General features: G+C 40.9%; 1 protein-coding gene across 1 annotated transcript in view; it reads left to right on the top strand.

Annotated features, from left to right (window-relative positions):
- The window catches only part of LOC127452561 (SNF-related serine/threonine-protein kinase-like), a 71,735-nt gene that overhangs the window by 6,115 nt on the left and 45,757 nt on the right, over window positions 1-19,863 (top strand). The window contains 1 exon segment of the mRNA XM_051718098.1: window positions 8,691-9,409. Coding sequence (XP_051574058.1) covers window positions 8,821-9,409 — 589 coding nt within the window. The 5' untranslated portion in view covers window positions 8,691-8,820.

Here is a 19,863-nt window from a genome sequence, read left to right as displayed (position 1 = left end):
GGACTGGCCATCGGAAGAACCGGGACTTTTCCCAGTGGGTTATTTTTTTTTTTTATCTGCTCGCTAGATAACTCAATTGCTTGTCTTGTTTGTTTTGCAAACTTGTCAAGTAGTTATTCTTCTCATCAGTGACAGGTGGAGGGCGGACCAGCTGAGCTACCTACCGTACCAGGGTAAAATTGATGGTCGATTAACATCACCTATTGTAAAGGTGTGAATATGCTAACAGCGATCATTCACAACGTTTTTTTTTTTTTGTGAAAGGGCCATTCGTCGGCGATTCACTTCACATAATTGCGTGGCCTCCAGTGTGAAAAGGCTTTAATATGTAAAAACTAACCATGCTGTGGTCTAGTGATGTAAAACTGAGAGAATGACTTAATCACAGGGCTTAGATCTTAACCCTGTCCTCACCTCTATAATCAGAGAGACTGTACATTACACAACAGTTACAGGACATTCATGGCCATGAACAGCCATTTACTGGCAGATTTTTGCTGATGTGCTTGTGTAGCAGGAATTCTCAAAAAGGTGGAGCTGCTGGTGTGTACTTGCGAAAACTAAGCTTACAAGTGTATTCAGATTTTAGTGTTCTGGCATTGAATATTCAAGGTAGGGTTCACTGTGCAGCTGGGGTCATTTGAATCCATTACAGCAGCTTGGTAATTGGTGGCCAGCCAGTATTGGGCATTAAACAGGATATGATTTATTTAGGCTGCACTGTTGGCCAAGCTGAAATCTGAAATGCTGTTTTGTGTTTTGACTGTGGCTTTGTTAATCTTCCACCTCGGCTGTGTACAGCTGGGTTTGAAGCATCTGGGCCTTCTTGTTTGGAGGAAATTCAGATTTTATAAGTGCATACACTAATATTATCCTCAGTATTCTCACCACTTGAATATGAGCTTGGTTATTAATATCAGAAATGATCAGCTGTTTATATTGACAACATAGTCATTAGGCCGATGGGTGGAACAATCATGCAAATCCTTGAATTGCTCCACTTAAACCGCAAATAAGCTCTGTTTTACAAAAAAAGGACTTTATTTTTTCTGTGGTCAAACAAAAGCTGTTGTAGTGGCCTGTCATGTTCATTGTTAATGAAACATGCTTTTTCATTTGGACTGTTTCTTATGAACACCATGATCATTTAAAGACTGTGCAGGGTAATAAGCGGTGCTTGCTAAAGGACCTACACCATGGTCTCCGCGTAGTAGCCAACATGGTGGTTTGCATAGTTCCGCGTTGGTGTGTCTGTGTCATTCTGTGGGTACACAGCCAAGTGCTAGTATTAGTGTACTGAGAGAAAATGCCTTAATTTCTAAAAGAATTATACATTTCATAACTAAACAAAGGCAAAAAGTATTTATTTAGTTACTGTAGCATTAAAACGAGTTCATCATGTTGAGGTTTAGGTAAATGTTGGCATTTTCAAGTAATATTGTAAAGTACTCTAACCCACAAAAAAATAGTACCCGATTACTCATAAATTAAAGTGTGTGTTAAAAAAACACGTATGACACCTACGTGAAATTTATATTTTGTTTTATTCACAAAAATTTTCCAACAGTTTCAAAATAAGATAAACTATACTTTTCTTTGAAATGAAATGAACAATATGCAGTGCATTAATAAAAACCATTATGATAATGCATATACAGTATATAAACTCTGAGTCTACATAAAGGCCATCACATTTTATAATTTCACTTGTTATTATTCAGAGAAACAAGTCGTGAAAATTGGCTTTTTGTAAAATGCGCTTTGCAGGTGATCTTGATTTCACTCACACACACACACACACACACACACACACATACTGGTCTGATAAGCTTCTGAGTTTTTTGTATCTTTCCACAATAACAGCACTCTGCTGGTTTGCATGGCTCCAGCAAGAACCAAATACAAAAAATTCAACAAGAATCAAAACATTGCAAGTAACTTGCTTGAAAGCACAGATGCCATTTCTACCTCTCCAACGCCTCAACCACACATCCAAACTGCCCCCAGTGGAAAAGATTTTAACTGCATGATTTAGTAAGAGATTCAGAAGGAAAATACAGTGTAATTCAGCGCTGCTCCAGGCAGGCAAATGCACAAAGGAAAATTAATTTGCGATATTCGAGTAGTGTTTTTATGCTTGAGTAGCTGGTGCAGAATGAATACTGTATTACTCGACTACTCATGCACATCCCTAGTACATATTATGTATTATACGTATTGCATACCACACTGAGAGAAAATAAATCAGGCATATACTGTGTGCTTGCTTCTGAGTCACTGAATAAATAAATAAACACTCGCATTTGCAACCAAATTTCACGCTATACGACAAAAAAAAAATCTATGATTAGCCACCGTCAGGTAAATGTTCATATTCTACTCACCAGTGATTGTGTAGTAAAGTGGGAAAAAATTTCAGTAGCGAGATCCTTTCACTGCATGATAAAGTTTAGTTATGTTTAGCTACCCATTTTTCATTGAATAATGTCTCTCTTTTTCTGTTCAGTTGTTGATAAAAAAAGAAGTAACATTTACGTTCTAATTACACACAGCACAAATGAGATAAAGCCATCCGAGTTCTCTCTCGTTGCACTCAGTTAGACACTCTTTACAGAACAGCTTAAAGAGACAGTACCGGTTTGATTTTTCTTAAAGAGACAGTACCGGTTTGAGCACGTGATTAACAAATCAGTGTAAAACCTTGTAAATAGTACAAATCATGCAATTAAACAAATATGATAATATATATATATATATATATATATATATATATATATTTACTTATTTATTTATTTTAAAAGCTAAATTGTCACCAAAATGATGAAAAACTGATTAAATATTAGTAACATTTATATTTTTGTAATATACAGTTTAAGTCAGAAGTTTACATACACCTTATCCAAATACATTTAAACTCAGTTTTTCACAATTTCTGACATTTAATCGTAGAAAACATTCCCTGTCTTAGGTCAGTTAGGATCACTATTTTATGTGAAATGTCAGAATAATATTAGAGAGAATGATTTCTTTCAGCTTTTATTTCTTTCATCACATTCCCAGTGGGTCAGAAGTTTACATACACTTTATTAGTATTTGGTAGCATTGCCTTTAAATTGTTTAACTTCGGTCAAACATTTTGGGTAGCCTTCCACAAGCTTCTCACAATAAGTTGCTGGAATTTTGTCCCATTCCTCAAGACAGAACTGGTGTAACTGAGTCAGGTTTGTAGGCCTTCGATGCTCGCACATGCTTTTTCAGTTCTGCCCACAAATTTTCTATTGGCTTGAGGTCAGGGCTTTGTGATGGTCACTCCAATACCTTGACTTTGTTGTCCTTAAGCCATTTTGCCACAACTTTGGAGGTATGCTTGGGGACATTGTCCATTTGGAAGACCCATTTGTGACTGAGCTTTAACTTCCTGGCTGATGTCTTGAGATGTTGCTTCAATATATCCAAATAATTTTCCTTCCTCATGATGCCATCTATTTTGTGAAGTGCACCAGTCCCTCCTGCAGCAAACCACCCCCACAACATGATGCTGCCACCCCCATGCTTCACGGTTGGGATGGTGTTCTTCGGCTTGAAAGCCTCACCCTTTTTCCTTCAAACATAACGTTGGTCATTATGGCCAAACAGTTACATTTTTGTTTCACCAGACCAGAGGACATTTCTCCAAAAAGTAAGATCTTTGTCCCCATGTGCACTTGCAAACTGTAGTCTGGCTTTTTTATGGTGATTTTGGAGCAATGGCTTCTTTCTTGCTGAGCAGCGTTTGAGGTTATGTCGATATAGGACTCGTTTTAATGTGGATATAAATACTTGTCTACCTGTTTCCTCCAGCATCTTCACAAGGTCCCTTGCTGTTGTTCTGGGATTGATTTGCACTTTTCACATCTACATTCATCTCTAGGAAACAGAATGCGTCTCCTTCCTGAGCAGTATGATGGCTGAGTGGTCCCATGGTGTTTATACTTGCACTCTATTGTTTGTACAGATGAACGTGGTACCTTCAGGCATTTGGAAATTGCTCCCAAGGATGAACCAGACTTGTGGAGGCCCACAATTTCTTTTTCTGAGGTCTTGGCTGATTTCTTTAAATTTTCCCATGATGTCAAGCAAAGAGGCACTGAGGGTACGTTTACACGACAATGATGTACTAAAAACGGAAAAGTTTTTCCTTTTGCGTTTTTGAAAATTTTCGTGTACAGACGACAACGTTGTCAAAACGATCCCCGTTCACACGGATCCGTGAAAATGACAAAAAATGCTGTATTGTGCATGCCAGGCCAGTAGATGGCGATGATATTTTTTCATATGCCTGTGCACATAAGCATTCTTCCACAAAGCGGTGAATACAAACAATGAAGATGGCGATCCCTGGTCGTAGTAGTGATGCAGTAAATCTACACTTTGCTGGAAAAGCATCAATAAACTCAAAATCTTGAGCAGCACAAACACAGTCCTGTAGTCCGCCATTGTAGTTTTGAATGTCTCGCATGTTGTTTTGAAGTATTCGCGCGCATGCCTATAGACTGAACGTCATGCGCATGCATGTTAACGTTATCGTTTTCACAAATTCGCTTTCTGTATGTTTACACGGAGACGATAACGGCATCGTTTTCAAAAACTTGCACTTTGAAACCCGTTTTCAAAAGTGTGCGTTTTCAGGCCCCAAAACACCATTGTCGTGTAAACGAACAGCCAAAACGCATAAAAAGTTTTCAGTTTTTAGTTGAAAACGTTGTCGTGTAAACGGTCCCTGAGTTTGAAGGTAGGCCTTAAAATACATCCACAAGTACACCTCCAATTCAGTACACCTCCTATCAGAAGCTAATGGTCTAAAGGCTTGACATCATTTTCAGGAATTTTCCAAGCTGCTTAAAGGCACAGTTAACTTAGTGTATGTAAACTTCTGTCCCACTGGAATTGTGAAATAGTCAATTAAAAGTGAAACAATCTGTCTGTAAACAACTGTTTGAAAAATTACTTGTGTCATGCACAAAGTAGATAAACTATAGTTTGCTAATATTACATCTGTGGAGTGGTTAAAAAATTTGTTTTAATGACTTCAACCTAAGTGTATGTAAACGTCTGACTTCAGCTGTAGCTAGTTAAAAGGTCCCCTGTGTAATTAACAGCATTAGCTGGGAGAAAATTTCTTTCAAATGTAAGTAAAATGGACATATAACTGAAATATACCAGTATGAATTGATATTGAATTGAAATCGAATCGAATAGAGAGCTTGTGAAAAGTAATCAAATCCAATCATGAAATCTGTGTCAATACCTAGCTCTATTCTTCTTCTTCTTCTTCTTATTATTATTAAGTGTTTCTTTCAAGTGTGTGGTTTAGCAACCTTATTCATTTTACACTTTGTCCCTTTCTAAAGAGTAATGTGACTATTCTTGGCTATTTGGAGAATAAACAGGATGTTAAGAACATGTGAAAATCATGGTAGCTCGCAGTGGAGTCATCTTCAGTGCTGACCTGGGGTTAATGCCACTGAAATTGCATCAGCACTTTTAGAAGGCAGCCTCTCCTTTGGAGCACCAGCTTACTAGCCAGACCTGTGGCTTTTATTTTTCACTAACAAGAGCAGATCAATACAAATCTATGATGCTCCATGTTGACGGCCTGTGGCAGTGCAGCTACTCTGTAATGTTATAGGAGTATTCAGGTTTTCACTGTTATCTACTAAGGCTGGGTAAAAAGCCAGCTCTAGCTGCAGTAGTGGGGTTTCCCTCTTATGTAAAACTCCAGGATTTTCCCAGCGTACAAGCTAGGGATGGGCATTTGAGTAATTTTGTAGTCGAGTACTTTAACCCACAAAAAAAAAAAACAAGTACCCGATTATTCGTAAATTAATATGCATGTTAAAAATAACACGTGTGATGTAAAATGTATAATTTAAATACATTTAAAATTAAAAATAGTGACCACATTTACATGGACACCAGAAAGCCGTTTATTGTGAGAAAGCTGCTAAAAGGAATAGTTCTGATGAAGAAAGAAGGTCATATACATCTTGTATGGCCTGAGGGTGAGCAAATTATCAGCAAATGTAAATTTTTGGTGAACTATTCCTTTAAAGCTCAAAATCGGCGTATGCATTTACATGAGCTGTGTTAGCGGCTTTCTCTTTACTCTTTTATATATTTGGCTTTCAATAAGCAGCTTTCTTCACCGCAACGTAATTTCCCTGTGACGCTTGTGTAAATAACAAACATAGCATACAGTACGAGGAAGACTTCTATATTTTATTGTCTGTTGCTTCACTTTATTTCGAGGTATTCCAGAGATGTTGCTGAGTTTGTTTCCATCGCAATCTGCGCTTCAGTTAGGGCTGGGCGATATGGCAAAAAAATAAAATCTCGTTTTTTTTCGAACTTAAGGACGATTTACGATTTATTAGATTTTACTACATTTAAAGGTATTTTTCAAAAAAGTAACTCCAACATGATTCAAATAACATGTTCCTTATTAGGATGCAAGACAACCTGGTTAGAAAAATCAACGTTTGATTCATAATAGAAAACAAAGGTGTGTAAAAGAAATGCATAAAACAAGTGCAACACACAGAAAGTTGTCAACAGCGTAAAAGTAAAATAGATTAAAATCTAATTTATTTAAAATAACACTGATATAATAGTATAAAATAAGAAAGCTACAAAATACCTCAAAGCCAATTTAGGTATTATTTATCTAAATCAAGTCCATCTAGAAAGTTGTCTAGAAATCAATATCTAGAAATAGTATTTTTAGTATATCAATCATTTTGTATGTATAACCATAAACACCTGCAGATAGAGTCCAGATATCAGAAGAAATTCAGTGTAGTTGAAAACGCCAGAAGCAAAAAGCTCAGTTAAAAATAATGATGTCAGTCAGTGCTGTGAGCACACAGCGCCATCTATTGGTAAATGCGGAGCAGAGCAGCAAAATGAAATAATATCGCTGTTTGTCAAAATGATCGCTTAGCTTACTAAATGTTGGCTATAAATACAGTACATCTGAAACACATCACAGAGCAAAGCAATAATTAACGATCTATCTGAATCATCATGGTAAAAGGAGATGTGGATGATTCTCCCATTTATAACCTATCCGTTATATGATTTGATATGAAGCGCCCATAACTGTCATGGATGTTAACACTTTATTATAAACACACATTTCTTTTGACATCTCAGAAAATGTAGCTTAGTGCTTCATGACTTACACAACTTACACAGAACATAGTTATTGTTTGATTAAGCCGGTGTAAACTTGTCTAACTACAATCACACTGTACAATCGTACTTGAAGTACTACTGGCTTTTATATCGGCCTCTCTGTTGTTAATCTATGTTATGTTGGAGTATGCAGCTGCGCATATTTCCACACGTTCAGCTTATCAGACTGAGGGCGGCATCAAGCCAAGTGCTGTGAACATTTGTTTTTCTCTTTTATATTCCAACTACAGTCTGCTAATATTTTATGCAAAACCTTGATTCCACGATTTAAAAAAATTTAAAAAACGTAAATTCGAATTTATCGAAAAAATCAGCCAGCTCTAGCTGCAATAGTGTGGTTTCCCTCTTACGTAAAACTCCAGGATTTACCCAACATACAAGCTAGGGATGGGCATTTTCGAGTAATTCTGTAGTCAAATACTTCAACCCACAAAAACAAGTACCCATGTTATTATTCAGAAAAACAAGTGGTGAAAGTTTGCTTTTAAAATGTTTATACAATGTGCTCTGTCGGCATTCAGAGATTTCACACACACACACACACGCACTGGTCTGATCAGCTTCCGAGTTCGCTTTGCAGTTTCTTTCCACCAATAAAAGCAGATCCTCCTCCGTTGGTTTGCATGACTTCAACAAGAACTGAAAATAAATAGAGTATAATTCAATAAGAATCAAAATATCACAAGTATTGCCTTGTAATATAACTTGGCTTTGCTTTAGAAGCACAGATGCCATGATTTCTTCTCAGAATGAGTGCTCGATTACTTGTATGTTACAAGTACGAGCAGATATATGCGAACGTGCGAGGCATTGGTTTGTATTGGTGTGTATAAATTGGTATAGTTTATACAGTGTATGTGCTTTTCTCACTGTACACCTAGAAATGTTGAATTCTTTCCGCTATGTTGACGTTGTTGGGCTCCATCCTATGACGTTTGTTATCTGGTCTGTTCTTGAACATGCACACTCCTCAAAAACCTGTAAGAATGGCACTTATGCATTTGCATGACCAAAATAAGCCGTGTTCTCCAGGAAAAACCCAGTGTTAAACCATATTCTCTTAATCCCTTAAACTACGTGGAAATCAACATTCTTGTTTACATGACATTTCACAATGCTGCTTTCTGCAGAAACGCTGGAATAAACTGTTTTCTTAAGTGCCTGTAAACGTGGTCAGTGATTTTCCAGATTTTTAGTTGTGCGACTAAAAATGCTTGTGATTAGCCAATTGATAAATGTAGGTAAATGTTCAGATTTCTCTCACCATTTACTGAGATTTCAGCTTGAAAGCTAAAATTATTTACTGTAATTGCCATGGCCATTGGCCCACTTAAGAGGGCCAAAGTGATATCAAGATAAAGTGCAAACAATGTTAATAAAAAATGGTGACTTATTGATTTATGGCTGATTATTTTATGACTGATTTATTTTTTTATTTGTATCTCTCTGATTAACAGGAACCTGCCATCATGGGTTTGCTGTTACCAGCCAATGTGCTGAAGTAAGCTGGATTTTCCCTCCGGTTTAAGCCCCACCCGTACCCCAGGGGCAACTCCCCCCTTCCGTCTCACCGGAGGACCAGCAATCATGGCGGGAATCAAACGCGGGTACGACGGTAAGATTGCCGGACTGTACGACCTGGACAAGACGCTCGGCCGTGGCCATTTCGCCGTGGTCAAACTAGCGCGGCACGTCTTCACTGGTGAGAAAGTGGCGGTCAAGGTGATCGACAAGACCAAGCTTGACATGGCTGCGACCGGCCACCTCTTCCAGGAAGTCCGCTGTATGAAACTGGTCCAGCACCCCAACATCGTTCGGCTCTATGAGGTCATTGACACGCAGACCAAGCTCTACCTGATCTTGGAGCTTGGCGATGGGGGCGACATGTTCGATTACATCATGAAGCACGAGGAGGGACTGAATGAGGAGCTGGCGAAGAAATATTTTGCCCAGATCGTGCATGCCATCTCGTACTGTCACCGTCTGCATGTTGTTCACCGCGACCTGAAGCCAGAGAACGTGGTGTTCTTTGAGAAGCAGGGCCTCGTGAAGCTCACTGACTTTGGCTTCAGCAATAAGTTTCAGCCTGGAAAGAAGCTTACCACCAGCTGTGGCTCACTGGCTTACTCTGCCCCAGAGATCCTGCTGGGTGATGAGTATGATGCACCTGCTGTGGGTAAGTGTGTGTACTTGTATAACTATGGAGTAATAGTAACTCCGCTCAGTAATTCAGGCTCAACTGTGCAAATCAGAATATTCAGGGTGACCAAGGCATTTAACCAAGCACTGTTTCTTTTCTAAACTTTATTGTATTGCTAGGAAAACTGTTTCTAAAGCACCAAGCCACAAGAGGCCATGCATTACAGCATAACATAATGGGTGTTGGGTTTAAAAAAACCTTCAAGTTGTCAAAACCATTAATGTTACATACTGCTACAGGACTGATCAGCTATTCAACAGCATAATGTATTGATTATATTGAGTTATCTGTCATTGTAAGGCATCTCCACTGCTGTCAAAAACACAGCTCAACCTCTTTATCAGACAACATGTCAGAACAGACCCCCCCCCCACAACCCTAGATACCACAATTGTGGTTCTTCTTGTTAGTTAAGAAGAGCAACTGTCATTTGACAGTCTCAAGTTGTGGAACATTACAACATGGATTTCAGAAGTAAGTTGTCAAATTCCTGTCATCATTGTCAAATAGCTCCTCAAGATATCGAGCACAGCAGTGCAGGTTGCTACAAGTTAAGGCCTAACCTTTCTAAGGGCAAGATGTGGTAGAGGGTTGAGCATGCCAGGGCATGCGATCACTTCAATCCATCGACTGGCTGCACCGCGGAAGTCAACCAGCGGCTCCTGTCCAGAAGAGATCATGAACTGCTTCTCAAGCGCTCTGATCAGGGGGTCAGGAATTGGCTGGTTATCAGGTCCCTGTTAGCACCTGCTGATAGTTGCTGGAACTACACCACCTGATGGCAAAAAGCATGTTTCTCCATAGACAACCATTCAAAAGTAGCCGTGTTTTATGACAAAATATTTTTTTTTCCAAGAACTATTTCAATTTAAATTATTTCATTACATTATAGAACATTGTCATCTGGTGACGGGTTGTTTTGAAGGGCTCTTAAAAGCATGTAATTGATTTATATTTTTCCCTATCTATTCCCATTGACGGGTAATAAGTCACGTGACACCCGATCCCGGAACTGAGCGCCCATGAGCAAAGATGGCAGCCAACCTCTAGCTTTCTGGGAACCCTGCGCTAGCTGAGCACAGTCATAGAGATGAATGGGGGATGCTAACGTATAGCTCTCTCCAGGTATTTTATAGCTCCATGGCTCTGATGCACGCGCCGTCAGCAGAGGCTCGCGCCAAACTCCCGCGAAAATATAAACAAATAAATGCAAACTTTGATCGTGAACGCAAAATGCTCCGGCTTCACTTTAAACGATCATGGACTGGCGAATGTTTCTGGTCATTGTGAGTTCATATACGCAGCGTTAATGACACAGTGACACAGAGGAAGAAACGCATGCTTACTCGATTTATGTGGAGTGATAAAATAATGAAACAAAATCTCAAAGGTTTTGCTTCATGAGAAATAAGGGATTGTGGGTTTAATCAAAGAGCATTAAAATAACATGTAAAGTGAAGAAATTAAATCAGATCACTATTGCAAAATACAATATAATAAAAAAAAAATTGGATTTTTTTATAGAAAATATAGAAAATAAGGGTGTTCCAAACCAACAGTGTCAATGTAAAGCTGACCAAAAAGAGATACTTTTTTTAATGTATTTTTTTATTTAGAAATATTTTGATATTTAAAACATTATTTTTCATGTCATTCATAAGTTTTTAAAACCTTAAAATGTAATCATATATCCCTATATTATTATTTGATTGAGATATTTGAAGTTATGAAATATTAAATATATGAAATATGACAATTAATTGTGAAAGCCCTAAAAGAGACAATTAACCATCATAGCCCAAAACAGACAATTAATCATCATAATTGCAATTATATGTTTGACAATTAATCGTCAGCCAAATTTCATAATCGTGACAGCCTACACCATCAACTCACACCGCAGTTATTGTTTTGTTCTTTAAAAGTTAGGAAAGTGAAGTGGAATTATCTAAGAATGAATTACATAGACACTTATACAGTTTTTTATTTGCTTAGGATGTCTGTGTTGTTTTTAGCACCCGATTTACTAAATAAATTATGCAAATCAAGTAACTACGCTGACATCCCCCCAAAGTGTGCAATCTTGCAGCTCGGCTTTGAGTCCCAGGTTGTTTTGAATGCAGCAGACGGTCACCGCACTTTCCCTATTCATTTTCAATGAGAGAGGCGGCATGCGGCAAAACCGAGGCGGCTGTTGAAGTGGCGCTGCTTTCCAAGCTCGTTCACGAGAATCCTGCTGCTTTGTTGTGCACGACTGTTTGCGGTGCACACCGCGTAAGATAAAAATATTTTATCTCTCAGCGGCTGCCACTTGTCACTGACCAAACAGAGCTGAATTTATTCACAACCAATCAAACGACAGTTAGCTTTTATGTACTCCAAAGCAACATGGAGACGAATATACTCGCTGTTGCTGAATTTCCTGAGCTATATAATGTTTCTTTTAGTGTTTATAGTGACATAAATAGGAAAATAGCCTCATGTAAAACCGCCTTGATAAATGTAAACAAACATCTTTTTTTAAACACAATTCCTTAGCACAACATTTATTGTGGCAGCCAAGTAGCGCAGATTTTTGGTGTTTGCACTAAACAAAACAAAGACAATAATTTAAATGTGCATGTCCCAACGGTATACGACCACAAATAGCGTCTGGTTAACCTGGATTGAGCTGGAAGAAGTACACTAAAGCCCAAAGTATACTTCGATTTTGACGCGAACACTCAGCGTCTATGTACAGTCGAATGCGAGTCTGTCAAAGTATACTCCATTTGATGGTGCGTGCATACACAGGCAGGTGGTGCATGCGTGCTACAACTGCTGTAAGACTCCTGACTATGTCTCATCAGGAGTTTAAGTCTCAAAGAGATGTCTTCATATTCCTTCAGACTTGAGTTTTACAAATGCAGGTATCTCCTGAATTCCTCACACATGCGCTCTTGATAGATGTGCAAATCCACTGTTTTTACCTTCGTCTCCTGTTTTTTACCAGCAATTACATCTTCTAGCATTTCTTTGTGACAGCAATGGCTCAAATGTGAGAATTGCCACCTTGTGGACCCACTATTTCTTGCAAATAATTCCAGCTGCATGCACATACTGTGCATTCAAAGATGCGCAGTTAGAAAAATCGGGCTGCATGCATTCAGTGCTCGAACACTCGGCTGACGACAAGATTTGCGTCTTGCTTCTTGTCTGACCAAGGTATACTTGGGGCTTAAAATGCTGCTGTTTAGTAAGAGTCTTTAAGGCTGGATTACAATACACAACATAAAGTCTGAACAGATTTTAAAAATACTATGCATCACACAACTACCTACTATGTAAATGGCTACAGATAGAAACTGGACATCAAATGAATGTCAAGTTGATCCAGTTCAATCACAGGCTTAAATGTTTCGCCCTGCCTTTCATGTGTAAACACACATGAATGTACAGGAAGGCTGATGTTTTTGTTGCTGGTACTCTATGTTCCCAATTGTGAAAGAAACGGGTTAAGTGCATTTGGGTGGGAAGACGTGGCCAGTGTGGCCTCTAGAGACGTGATAGAGGTGAATGCCATTTAAAGTTAAACTCCACTTTGAGTGCTGGTTCGCCATCTCATTTCTTGAGCTTCATGACGCTGCTTGCTCTATTTCCATTGGCTGGTCACAGTTGACTTCAGGTTTGAGTTGTGGAGCATCATACACTCTTTATGTGCCTTTACATTTACTGCCTGGGTACCATTTGTTGTTGTTTATCACAGAGTCCGTGCATCTCGGAACAGATCTGTTCTGTAACTGTCTGTCAGCGCAGAGCAATCAGGCATCCGTCAGCTTTGGTTAATTGTATTTCCAGCCCTTATACAGGCAGGGGGTGGGATGGCTAATCCACTCTTTGTTTGAGCACAACTTTCCTGCTGAAGCCCTGATTAAACGCTCTTTATTGACACTGTCAGTGTGATCAAATACACATTGTGCTTCGATGCCAGTGGGTTTCCTGCTGAGATGATTTCTGGTTTGTCTTCCTAATCGATAATACTTTGCCCAGGGTCTGGCTTGCACATCTGTTTAGTACCTCATTGAGCTACTGGGCAGATGTACTTCTTAAGAACAGCGATAAGAGCCTGGAGAAAGGTGTATTGGACCCTATAATCATTCCACAAGTGTGGTGAAATAAGTAATGGCACACGGAAAACAAAGTACAGCCTAACCTTTAGCGTGAATAAATAATGCCAGAATTTTCATTTTTGGTTAAACTATGCTTTTAATGCTCTTCATTAATTAAAGTTTGCAATGTAGTATATCAGGATGGACAAAATACTTATGATGGATGAAGACCCTCAGTATTAAATTGCTCATGTAGGAATCGCTGTCAAACTGAGAAATTTGGATGAGGCCCAGGCTTAATAGACAGCTTTGTGTTGTAATGAAAACACCTGTCAGCATGTCTTAACCTTGTCCTCTCCAACTTCATAAAGATGATAAGCAGCAGAATTCATTTTGAACATAATTAAATAATTGCCAGGGTTTATTTGGAAACTCCAGCAAGGGTTCAAACTTAATACATTTCCAGTTAGAGCTCAATATTGAATAGATATGCCTTTTACTTGATTTTTATGCTGTTGACAAGTCTAGACGGAATCGCAGCTACTGCCTCTGCCATTTCGTGATTATTGGTGTTGTCAGTGATGTAGACTGATTTTCAGGATGAGGTGAAGGGGGGTTGTGGATGGGTGAGAATGTTAATGGTTTATGGATGGATATATTTATTACAGTCTGTCCTTCAGCCTCTCCCTCATTTGTCCTTGAATCAGTCAGCTAGTAGTAATTCCAGCAGTTACAAACAGCCGGTGAATAGATTAGTTAGCATTCTTTTATTCCATTTGTACTTGAGCAGTGAAGGGTTTAAAGGAGTTTCACCAGCTTTTTGTGCTTGAAAACTCCAGGCCGGTGAAAATGTTTGTCACTTAAATGATGGTGACTTTGAGGAATTTGACTTCTTCGCCTGAATTAAATGATTGACAGCACGATTCTGGTCAAACATTTGATTTAAAAGAGCTACTAAACTTATGAATTAAACCTTGATGTCAGATGATGGGAACAATCAGTGTTCCCATGGAAACACTGTTCACGCATGCCGGCAGTGTGAGAGACACATGAGGGAAAGAAGGAACAAATAAACAACATGGAGCATGAGTGTCCGGATCCCAACACAGACCGAAACCGGACCAAACAGAAAGTCAGGATCCAGACACCATGCTCTGGACATGAACAAGACTGACCGAAGAGCATACGGCGGTAACTCGCAACCGGACCCATGTGCTCACACAAAGAATGTACATGAAACACAAGACAGACAGGGAACAATGATGTCACGGTCCTGTCAGACAAAACCCCAGCCTGACGGATTGACAGGACCGTGACATTACCCCCCAAAGGGATGCCTCCTGGCATCCCAAATGGAAACATCAAACAAAAGACAAGACAAAAAAAAAAGCACTAACATAGAACAGAAACCACAACAGAAAGGGAGGGAAGGGAGGGAAACCAGGGAGGGAGTTAAAGGAAAGGGGCATGTTCCAGAGGCCTGGGAGGAGGCCTCAGGGAAGAGGTGTGGTCTGGTGGCCTGGGTGGCAGCCACTGGACAGGGGTCAACGGACTGGGCGGTGGCCGCTGGACGGGTGAAAGGACTGGGTGGCGGCTGCTGGGTTAAGAAGGGAGGAAGCTCAGGTGTGGGTGCTGGTTGCAGCAGGGGAATGGCTTCCATGGCCGTGAATGCTGTGAGCACTGACAGTGACAGGGGAACAGCTTCTGTGGCTTTGAGCACTGGCAGTGACAGGGGAACAGCCTCCGTGGCTGTGAGGACCAGCATGGACTGAGGAACAGCCTCCGTGGCTATGAACACAGGCAGTGACCAGGGAATGACCTCCGTGGTCGTGGGCACTGGCAGTGACTGGAACGACCTCCGTGGTTGTGGGCACCGACAGGGACAGGTCAACAGCCTCTGTGGCTATGAGCACAGGCACTGGTTGCAGCAGGGGAATGGACTCCGTGGCCGTGGATGCTGACCGCGACAGGTGAACGGCCTACACAGCCTTGAGCACAGACAGCTGCAACTGGAGTGCGGCCTCCATGGCCGTGGGCACCGACAGAGACTGGGGAACGGTCTCCGTGGCCGTGAGCACCGACAGAGATGGGAACGACCTCCGTGGTCGTGAGCACTGGCAGGGGAACAACCTCCTTGTTTGTGTGCACAGGCAGTGACAGGGAAATTACCTCCATGGTCATGGGCACTGACAGGGACAGGGAAACAGCCTCTGTGGCTGTGAGCTGAGGTAGTGACAGGGCAACAGCTTCCATGGCTGTGAGCACTGGCAGTGACAGGGGAATGACCTCTGTGGTCGTGGGCACTGGCAAGGGAGGGGGACAACCTCCTTGGTCGTGAGCACAGGTAGTGACAGGGAAACGACTTCCGTGGTCGTGGGTACTGGCAGTGACAGGAAAACAACCTCCATTGTCGTGGGAACTGGCAGTGACCGGGAAATAACCTCCGTGGCTGTGAGCACAGGTAGTGATGGGGAACAGCTTCCGTGGCTGTGAGCACAGGTAGTGATGGGGAACAGCTTCCGTGGCTGTGAGCACAGGTAGTGATGGGGAACAGCTTCCGTGGCTGTGAGCACAGGTAGTGATGGGGAACAGCTTCCGTGGCTGTGAGCACTGGCATTGACAGGAACTACCTCCATGGTCGTGGACACTGGCAGGGGAATGACCTCCTTGGTCGTGAGCACAGGTAGGGAAGGGGAAACGTCCTCCTTGGCCTTGAGCGCTGACAGCGGCAGGAGAATGGTCTCCGTGGATGCTGGCAACAACAGGGGAATGGACTCCGTGGACACTGGCAGCATCAGGGGACGGCCTCCGTGGAAGCTGGCAGCAGCAGGGGAACACTCAGCAGAGCTCCATGGCGAATGCTAGGAATGACGTGCAACAGGGAAGTCTGTTGTCCCACATGGCGGTTTCCCAAACAGCGGCCCTTCCGGTGAGGAGCATGATGATGTATGCCTCCATTGACTCAGACAGAGGAAAGCAGAGGGCTGCAATGAGAAGTACACGGCACATTGTTTAAGGAAGGTGCAACAAGAGTCCGCCTCACCTGAGAATGGGGCTGGAGGATTGGGGCAGGGCTCGAAGTGTCCAGAAATGTGGGGAATCGCCGGAGCCGGTGAGGGCGCTTTCTGGGTGAGGCTGGTATCAGGAGACTGGAGGAGTTGTTGTATAACAGAGGTGGGCTCAGCGAGCTGCGACGCCATCATCTCCAGAGCCCGGTAAGTAGCGGAGATTTGATCCTGCTGACGTCCCAGTAAAGCTCCCTGCTGAGAGAGGCTCCTCCACTGGGTCCATCATGGCTGGATTGTTCTGTCAGAAGAGCAGCTGACACGCAGCAAACTGAAAGGCATCCACACTCCCGACACACGGGCAGAGACGAGTAATCCTCAGTTGAAGATTTGTGAGCGCAGAGAACGCGCACAGCAAACCATAAGGCAACCACACGCCCGACACGCAGGCAGAGACGGGCCACCAAACAGATACATCAGACAGGACCAACTATTTGTAATAGTGACACGTGTTAACCAGAGAGGATACCTGCAGTGTTTTTTTATTTATTTATTTATTTATTTTTTTATATAATCTTTAAATAAATCTGGAGAAGAGCATGTTATGGATTAAAATTTGTCAGCCCTCATTCCCAAATGAACATATAACATCTGCTGCGACACGTACATTTGCTCCAAGGTAAATTAAAGCTAATAACTGAATGTTAATTCATTTATGTATTGATTCAAGTCATTGTAAATGTGATAGTAAATCAACAGTTCACAGCATCAAAATGAGTGTTATGAGACGTTATAAACAGCTCTGTTCACTTCTGCTAATGTTATTGGATGTAATCGCTATTAAATTACGTTTTTCTCTTTTCAAGTGACTGTAATCATCTGCCTTGATTCACAGTCTCCACATTTTTTATTCAAGTTACTGTGTAATTTAACTATTTCTTTTACAAAAAACTTCAGATAAATACGCATTACAATGCCACTCTTCATACCAGCCCAGATAAAAATATCTGTTCCGTTTATGAGAATATTTAGCCAAAAACTGAGTCTTTCATAGCAGTCTCCCATTCAATCCAATGGGGAGTTCTGCAGAGCTTGTCAGAGCAAATAACCTTAACCGGGGGGGCAGAGCTTAGCAAAGGGTCAGTTCCAAGCATTGTACTGTGATTTTTATTTTTATTTTACACAAGTAATATTCTTAAAAGTAATTGACTTGCTTGAAAGTCAGTAAGTAACTGTAATCTGATTACAAGAATTTATATTGTAATGTTACATGTCTTTCTATATGAAAGTAATTAGATTACAGTTACTAATTACTTTATCAGATCACACCCAACACTGCTTAGAGGGATAGTTCACCTAAAAATAATAAATAAATGTAGCCAGTGCCTTGATGTCTAGTTCCTATATCTTACCTGGTAGAGCATGGCACTAGCAACCTTAAAGTCATGGGTTCAAATTCCCAGGGATTGCACATTCTGATAAATGTATATCTTGAATGCACTGTTGATAAAAGCATCTGCCAAATGAATCTGTGGCTTGTCATAGATCTAGTAAATGTCTCTCCATATCTCTCTACCAGTTCAGAAAGCCTCTGCCCAAACACCTTGTTGTCACCTTGTGATGTTTTCTTTACAGCCGCATCCACCTAGAACCCTGTCCACTCAGTCATGTGAAACCATCACCGAAGGCAGTCTCTCTCTCTCACACACACACACACACACACACACACACACACACACACACACACACACACACATCGAAAGACTGAAGGGTGAAGTGCAGTGTGTGTTTGTATATTCTCACTTCCAGTAGAGTCCCTGAGTTCAAGTCGACAGCTCAGGTTCACCTCCCAGCAAAGTGTCTCGCGCCTGCTATAAATGACTTTTTGTGGTGTTACCTTTTATCAGAGCTCTAATGAAACATCTTGTTCACTAGATCTACATTATGCACTACAGATCATAGACTGTTATTGTGTAGTATTTATTGATTTGTGTGGATATGTGTTAGACAGATAATGATAGACAAAGCACAATGAGAAAATCAGTCTGTAGTGTTTCATTTAATGTATAGAGGCTATGATATATATATATATATATAGGTTTATTATTCTCTGGAATACTTGGTTCTGATTGGTCAATCACAGTGTCAAATATTTTTGTATAATGACTGCTAAACTGTATGTTTCAAGTGGCAAATGGCAACTCAACACAGTACCAAAATTGTACCACGAAATTGAATCTTTATTGTTTCATGTTGTCTGCAGCTAGCAATTCATAGCACAAAACACATTGTTGGTCAAAACATTGGAGTGAGACCAAATTTAAGGTAGTCGGGGTTATATTTTCTGTTTCCTTTCATAGTTTTGTTCATCTGTCCATGTTGCTATCTGTCTTCTTTCTAGCTTCTTTCAAGTGACAGATGAATTTCCAAAACACTCTGCGGTTTGATAGGACGCATGGCCTTTAAAAATTAGTATTCCTATCCTAAAATGTGTATGATTATATGGTAAGTTGTTATAGTAGTTTATTTGTATTTAGCTATGTTTTTTCCTGCTGTCTATGACCATATCAGAACAGACCTATGACACCATTCTGGATCCTGACCCACCAGTTGAGAATCACTGGGTTAACGTTACTATGCCATTATTCTCAGAAAGCTGATCTAAGACAGTACTGATCTAAGTAGTCCACCTGTCACCTGACTGGAATGGATATCAGTGGACTTATTATGCATATGTTTTAGAAGTGGAAGTGATGCCTACTCCCCTTCACAGCACTGGTCTGCTCTGGGGCCGCTCTGAAGCTGCTTACTGGAGAGGAGAACCAGCTCAAAAAGTTGCCAAGTGACAAATCCCTCAATCACTAATTAAAGCACGTGCGATGCACATATGCTGCCTGCATGCCTGTGCGAGTCCCGTCACTTGAGGAGATGGCAGGGGGGAATGTATCTCTTCTCCCATCTCTTTTTGCTCTGAAGATCAGGAATAGAGAGAGATGCTCTGTTCCAAAATCAAGTAAGCTGACTATGGAGGCAGCATTTAAAGACATCAAATCACTCCAGACTTAAACGCTGTTCCATAAGGTCGGCAACTTAATTATGCTGCCTCCTGAAGTCCAAAGTATACTTTGGTTTACAGCATTCCGGTACGTCTCACGCAGTTCATGTGATGCAAATTTGATCATCAGCACAGTTTGCGTGGGCCCATACAGATGCTTTTGACGCATGTGCACCATGAATGCTTTGTGACCCTCTTTAAGGTCGACTCATCCACCTGTTGTTGACCATGCCAAATGAGGATTACAATTTGTGGTGTGTATGCGTCAAACACATCCGTATG

The sequence above is a fragment of the Myxocyprinus asiaticus genome, chromosome 15, assembly GCF_019703515.2.
Source record: "Myxocyprinus asiaticus isolate MX2 ecotype Aquarium Trade chromosome 15, UBuf_Myxa_2, whole genome shotgun sequence".
NCBI lineage: Eukaryota > Metazoa > Chordata > Actinopteri > Cypriniformes > Catostomidae > Myxocyprinus > Myxocyprinus asiaticus.
Note: the sequence above shows the minus strand (reverse complement) of the source record. Positions and strands in the feature narration are given on the sequence as shown.